This window comes from Limulus polyphemus, unplaced genomic scaffold (assembly GCF_000517525.1).
Source record: "Limulus polyphemus unplaced genomic scaffold, Limulus_polyphemus-2.1.2 Scaffold1328, whole genome shotgun sequence".
In the NCBI taxonomy this organism is placed as follows: Eukaryota; Metazoa; Arthropoda; class Merostomata; order Xiphosura; family Limulidae; genus Limulus; species Limulus polyphemus.
In genome coordinates, this window is record NW_013666938.1 from 52430 (window position 1) to 59992 (window position 7563).

The 7563-nt window shown below is 30.0% G+C and overlaps 1 protein-coding gene across 4 annotated transcripts in view; it reads right to left on the reverse strand.

Annotated features, from left to right (window-relative positions):
* Positions 1-1060: 1060 nt before the first annotated feature.
* Positions 1061-7563, reverse strand: part of LOC106463117 (lysine-specific demethylase 3A-like) — a 91615-nt gene continuing 85112 nt past the window's right edge. For all 4 annotated transcript variants that reach the window (XM_022390534.1, XM_022390535.1, XM_013923089.2 and 1 more), the window contains 5 exons: positions 6993-7112; positions 6600-6739; positions 6142-6318; positions 5099-5233; positions 1061-2609 (listed from right to left, as the gene is read on the reverse strand). In XM_022390534.1, the coding sequence (XP_022246242.1) occupies positions 2532-2609; positions 5099-5233; positions 6142-6318; positions 6600-6739; positions 6993-7112 (650 nt within the window). In that variant the 3' untranslated portion in view covers positions 1061-2531. The remainder of the gene's footprint in view (positions 2610-5098; positions 5234-6141; positions 6319-6599; positions 6740-6992; positions 7113-7563) is intronic.

Here is a 7563-nt window from a genome sequence, read left to right on the forward strand (position 1 = left end):
CTAACCTTATTTAAAAATCAATCATTTAAATATGGTTAAGTTTTACAGAGCATAAGCTATCTTTCCTTTTATCTACTCCAATGATAAGTTATTTTTAGTAATGACATTGATATTTTCCTAATAATAGTTCCTATAATTATAAATTGTATCAATTTTGAAGGTAGTTATTTGTCACAGAAGAGTACATTGTTAGTTGAAATAGGTGTTACTGAAGGTCTAAATGTTTCCAATTACAACTTTATTGTGTAGATTTTACAAGATATTTGTATTTACATAGCAAAATAATTTTCCAGATTTTATGTTTAGATCCAAGTCCAATCTGATGGAAATGCTATTAGCAGTGAATATAATGGATTTTACACACAAGCAATTATATGCCTCAACTGACTAATAGAAAGATAAGAATTTTCATTACATAAAATTAAGAGTATGGTTATGAAAACCTATCCTTAATCAAAATTGAAAGTCATTTGTTTTCTTGGGTTCAAAATATAAATTTTTCATGAATCTGACTAACATGAAGTTTAAGAATATAAGGGGTGCCTACCATTAATTTTGCATTGTCAGATTTCTTAAAATGTTTAATCTGTTTCATAGACCTGCATGGATAACATAGTTTAAAATATACAATTACTCCTTAAACAATGTATCAGTCTCAAATGTTTATTTCAGAATAATTATTTTATAACATTAGTGTTGTAACTGTTTTATATCGGGTGTGATAAAAAAATATTTTACAAAATTTATAAAAAATTCTTGGCATTGTTACTCTTATCCAACTCCGAAAAAAAAAAGCATGTATATGCTCTGGAATTTATTTTTTAATCTAAATTATAGGACTAATTTACTCAATTTGCACAAAAGTTGGAATTTGTACAACACTTTCTGTAAGAATCCAGTATTAATAAACCATCGGTAATTTTTTTTTTTATCCAAGATTTGCAAGAAATTTCAACTGTACTTTTATACAACCAAGAATGCCATTCAGTTTCATGTATGTATATTTCTAGTGAGTGTTTTTAATTAATAAAAATGAAAAAATACCTCATAAAAACACCTATCCTTTACAAAAACTCAAGCTGAACACTTTAATATGAACCAGCAACATTGGCAAATACATCTTGAAATAAAAACAATTTTCATACTTACAGAAAAGTTTACATATAATTCAATATAAAAATATTGCTATGAGATACGTACACTATGAGAGGTGATGAACGTCCAAACTTAGGTGGGTAGACAGAATGATTCTTTAACATTTAGTCATTCTAGGAAAAGTTCTGCTGAGGTTTAGAAACTTTATTAAGATTTTTTGTAGTATTAAATAATGTTATTTACATAATTCTATGGTGCAAAGTGGCCATGGACAGAGATAAATACAACCACATGTACAGCTCACAAAAACATTCATAAATGTAAGAAATGTTTCAGTATGTCCAGATGGCCTCACCTGGAAACCATCTGAACCTGACTGAAAATAAATTACAAGAAACATTGACTGTTTAAAGAACCACAACTGACTAAGAGCAACTTGATCTCTCTCTCTTAACACATATGAGCTGTTAAGTAACTTTACTGTACACCAATAACTACTGGATGTAACACAACCATTATGAAGAGTTACCCTACTTACCTTAGCTAACAGTAAGATAAATGCAGCCAGAACTGCTTTCAAAAACAATAAACTCAGAATTCTGAAGCCCATAAAAACATTTTATCATAAAATCAGTGTTCTGGAAACTTTTAGGTAGGAACAAGATAGGAAAACATTCTGGATGTGCTCATGATTAATGATACAGTCATTCTTTTGAGCATAATTAACCCACAAAACTGATACTGTTTTATATAAACAACAGATAAAATTGTAAATGGTCACAGAGATTTACTGCAGATTGGTGTCTTTTGTACTCAGGTTGACACAGCTCTTACTATTAGAAAAAGATCCATAGCTGGCAAGTACTTGAAACATCTCTCTTCGTTGCACTTCAGTGTTGTCAGTGTTCCTTGACAACTAGTAGTTTTAGTTTAGACAAGAATCAGCACCATGTAACCCAGAATCACTGTGACATTTTGTCTAGCATGTCATTTAGTTCATGGAATAAATATTGTGTAATTACTTTTAGAAAGACTATTACATCTTTTCTAATTTTACACCATGAACTTGGTAATCTTTTTCGTGGTTTGAATGACAAACAGTTTTCTCCATCACATTGTCTATTCCTTATTACTGTATCAATCTTTCAAGTATTTCTGGCATGACACTATAAGCATAGGTTCAGGTTGTTTCTTCTAAATCTTTTCTAATATTTTGGGCATAATACTGTCAGAACAGGAATTTGTTTCAAACACTTAAAATTTCTTTTTGCTTGGTAATGCATGAGCTTAATTGTTTTAAAATGTTCTTGACATTGCACTGTGTAGGCAAGGTTATAGTTTTCATCGACTTTCTTCAAATGGTCCTTGCACAAGGAGATGGTCTGATGTAACCCTGTTCAAATCTATTTTTGTCAGGATAAAAATAAGTACTGGTTTCACTTCTTTTTGTCAGGTTCTTTTCCTTCTAACAAGGAAAGGGCATCTTTCACGGTGTGGTAAATAATGTTTTTTATCTGTAAAACAAGTTTAAAAAATACTATATATTAGGCTTCAACAAAACACTACCATAAAATTGTTTATGGCAACTTGTATCACTTACTTTTACTTATCTACAATATAGCATTAATAACAAGACATTGCCCTGATTCATATAATATCATTAATATTACAGGCTACACAAATGTAAAAATATGTCTTACTAGCCTGAGCAATAAATGAATATAAACATTATGTTTTGCACCTAGACCTGTAATACAAGAGATTGTGATATTTGACTGTCACAATCTGTATCATCTTTGGACATACAAATGAACTGCAATATACAATGGCTGAATATCTAAATTTCTAGGAAAAATAATAATATGATGGTAAAATATCCGACACCTAATTTATCAATATTATGATTGATTATTTTGATCTGCTATACAACACCACTACTGGATTACACTTATCCTACAATATAAAGTATCTATTGACTTATATTGATCACACCAAGTGAAATCCAAACACTTGTAAGCTGCTTTAACTTAATTTAATTTTTAAAAGTTACAGCAAAAATTTAATAAAATCTTTGAAATATTAACTCTCTCACTGCAGGCTCGAGCTCAGGGACCAACCTCATAATCATTTTATACTTGTTATAGTTTTCACACTATAACTTTTAATACAGTATGCATATCTTCATCAAATTTTGCAGATTATCAGTAAACTTTACAAGGCTTTCGTACCCAAAATATCAGATTTTTTTTTATATTAAGTATTAAGATTTTTTAAGTGATGATTTGCTTGTGCATTTTTTCTTTTTGAATGTTGGCTATCCAAAATTCAAAGTAATTTTGATTTTAAGATTAAAAATACTTTTATGCATCAGAAAATTGTAAAATTTCACGTGAGAAATCTTTATAACCTCCAGATAATTATCAGTATCTGTATGGGTCTTGTCGATTTGACCGACTTCGAAACCATAACCACCATAAAAAATTAGAAAATAAATTAGTCTAAATAGCTTAAATCTAATAACACCATAGATCTATATATGTTTATTATTTTTATTTTATTAATCTTTCAGCCGTGTCTGACTAACATTACAGAAATTGCAATGAAGCAGTGTACATGCATTCACGTTACCATATCAAATAGTATAAAAATGGCCTATAAAAAGTGGCATGTCTTGGCTTTGTTCTAGTGGATCAGCATTTTGCAAAATTCAGTCATATTTCGGTTACAATACATTATGTATGCATCTGTCTATTGGTCCTGGTTGTCAACTTATTGTCTATGGTAATAGCACCCAAAAGCATTGGAGATATTCCATCTATCAGACAATATCCAAACACCATTGTCAATCTAGTTAGCCATCATGGAAAATCAATCAAATAAGGCTACGATGCTGAGTACTTACACCTACAATGTCTCAGCTTCTACTGCTTTTCACTGTCTATAGCCAGTTGTGGGAAGGCAGTTACCCATAAATTTCTTAAAGTAGAAATGAATTGAAATAAAGCCAACCAAATATCCGTTATGACAGTAAGTTGACAACCAGGACTGTTTATGGTATTTCAATATTTAATTCATTATTGTTTTATAGTGTTGATTTAATCGCCTATAAACAATTAATGTAATCAGTAGTTTGTAAGCTATTTATTTATTTATACATACATATATATATTATTACTATTTACAACTAAGCTTGCCAAGCCTTGTCAAATTTTGCACAAGGATATAAAACAAAATAATTTTTTTAGGTCTTATATATGCATTTTGAAATAAAAAAATAATAATAAATTATAATATAAATACCACAGAATTCCACTATAATTTATCAGGCTTAGCAACTAAGCTGTATTCAGGTCTTAAAAAAATGATATTTCGAGCTCCAAATTCTCCTACCTTTCTGCTTTGATTCTTACCATGAAAAGAAAGGTTTTCCTGTGTAAACACTTTGCAGAGGGTGAGAAAACGATTCTGAGCTTTCAATTGGTTATACATATGTTAAAGGACAATGTAGGTGTACATAAGCAAATATTTCCTAAAATGGAAGAGGTGGGTGGGGCCACCTTGATTGATTCACTAAATATAATAATATCTCAGAAAATAGAAAAGATAGGAGGTTCTTATTTTATATTATAAATTTTCAACATTGGTAATTTGAGTTTCTAATTTGTAAGAAATTATGGACTTTGTATTGTATTTGGGCATCACAAACATCTAATTTGAACCAAAGCTGCATTCAACATACTACATAACACGCAAAAAATCAATACAATATTTTTTTTAATATTTACTTTTAAGTTAAGAAATTAACTAATGTGTAATACTAAAATTTGAGTTATAATCTACAGTTTGATACCAAACTTATTTAAATACATTCATAAAAAAGTAGTTCAATAAAAATGTGAATGTAAGTCTACAAATGTGATGACATGCCCTTTGGCCTCTGGCCATAGGAAGACTCATTGAGATAGGGTTAAATTATACATTTATAGAAATAGTTCTAGTTTACCTGAAGTTTATCCTCATGGTTAGTATGGGTATCTGTCAAATCCCTGAATTCTTGTGTGAGGGTGAAGCAATGGGCAATGTTTTCTGGAGAGACAAAGTCCTCTGCAACCTTGATACAGCTATGCAGGTTCCGAACCTGCCAAAAATATATAACAAATAAAATGTTCAAGTCAGTAAGAAAATGTTTACTTCATGTTTTTAGTTTATTCGTTTTTTAAAGCCTATACAAAATGGTTAAAATGGAAAGTAATAACTGATGAACAGCAAAAAATTATTCAAACAAAGAAGGTTGTAATGTAAGATTAAACAAATATTAAAAAAAAGGATTATAAGTTTTTAATGATATGAATAAAGTCTTAAATCAATGACCCATCAGTGAGATCAAAGATATCATGAATCCAAATTTTAACAAAGATGACCATTTTGCTAGAACTTCTATTCTCTCTTCTTGGCCATTTTGTAAAAAATATTTACTGTTGTAGTTATAAAATCTGATACCTTCCTGTGTTCACAAGCTTACAAAGATATAAATATGCATGCTGTTTCACATTACTATACCTAATCTGTCATTTTAAATTTTATGCATTTCTACCCCTTTCCTTCAAAAAAATTACTAAATAAACTATTAATTACTTGGTTTTTATAGAATTTCTCCTCCAGCAGATTTTTCACAATTATTGGCTGTTTGAGAAGGTCTTGAAAAACAAGTTTGCAAAAGGCAACTTCACTATGAAACCTAAGCCAGCTCTACCACATACTTTTGTTAATGCTCACTTAATGCTAAGAGAAATATAGGAGATATAACTTCAAGCAATTTTTCACTACATCACTTTAATATTCAAAAATTGATAAGTTATGACAAAACAATTTAAGGACATCATATAAGAGACTACTTTTTTTGGTACATTAGTTTGTGTATTATAAAATGTCACTATACAGTCAAGTTTGACATTACAAGTGGCAAGCTGGAAGAACAATGATTTTGTGATTTATATTAGAAAGTTAAACAGCTCCAAAAGTTCTGAGGTATACAGGAAACAATACCTGATGTGGAGCTCCTGCAGGAATAAAAACAGCATCTCCAAGACACTGGACAATTGCATAACCCTCTACACCATACTCTTTGTACAGTCTGTCTCGAAGCTCTTCATTGATATACCAGCTCTGATCGTGGATGGGATCATGGTGTGCTTCAGGCTTTTCTCCACGCTCAAGGGCCACCTATAATCACATTTCAGGAGATAAATAATTATATATTATCCATCCATCTTTGAAATGCATTTTAATCACTAGGTTGGGCTTACATGCTTAACATTTTCAAAAACATCATTAAACATGGAATCAAAGTCTTAAACAAGAAATAAAAATTGTCACCCAGGACAGAAGAAGTTGTTTAAAGTAGAGAATTTGTTTTTGTTTTTTTCAGTTTTAGCTAAAAACAAACAAAAATAAACGTGTGGTGAGATTGCATACTATACTACTGAAAAATCAGAATAACATACTTTATTAAGAAGATCTCGAATCTTATCAGCATCTCTAGCATTATAGATGTGCCATAAGGCTCCTGGCTTCATCCCTTTTTCTCGGACTCGCTTCTGAGTCAATACCTCACATCCACCTTCTTCTATAGCTTTAAATGCCTCTGTTAATAGTAAACAGGTAGTGATATAAAAGAGGTGATTGTAGTGAATTTAGAATTACTCTTAATTTAAAGTTCATTTAAAGAACCAATAATAAATGTTGTATCCTAAGAAAAGAACGTTTTTGCTCATTTTATCATGAATTCACAAACATAAAGACAATACTGAAATTATAACATTAATTATGTTAAACAATTTACCTTATACATCATTAAATAAAAGATAAGATTGTATGGATTAAACTTTGAAATTAACCTTCAATGTAGTCATCATTCTTCCCATCTTTAGGAATTCCCACATAAACCATAACATTTACAGCATCACTGACGTCAAGATGAAGGTTTGTAGTTCCTTTCTTTGAATAAACAGCTGAACCTGAAAAAAAAATCATTTGAGGACAGCGGTTATTAATTATGTGCAGTTTTTTATGTCTGAGGAGAAAGTTTCAACATAATTACCTAACCCCTCGTATTATCTACAATTGCAAAAGAAAAAATCCCATATTTCAAGATATTAACACTATATTAAATGCATACACACAGAGTATGCATTTAGCTGTAATTAAACATTTAAAATGTTTTAAGTCTTTTATAATTATTGACATGAAACACAATATAACAAGCTTTACCTAATAATAGTGAATCTATCTGATGGACAGATATGATGAAATCATTAGTTTCAGATCAGTATGATTTTTGTGTTCATTGGTTCTGATCAATAGATGTCTGCCCATATCACAAATGTGTTAGTCTTCATACGAAAATGCAAAAAATAAAGAAAACAGCATATACAAACACAAGTGCTCACACAAGAAGTAATAAATCAC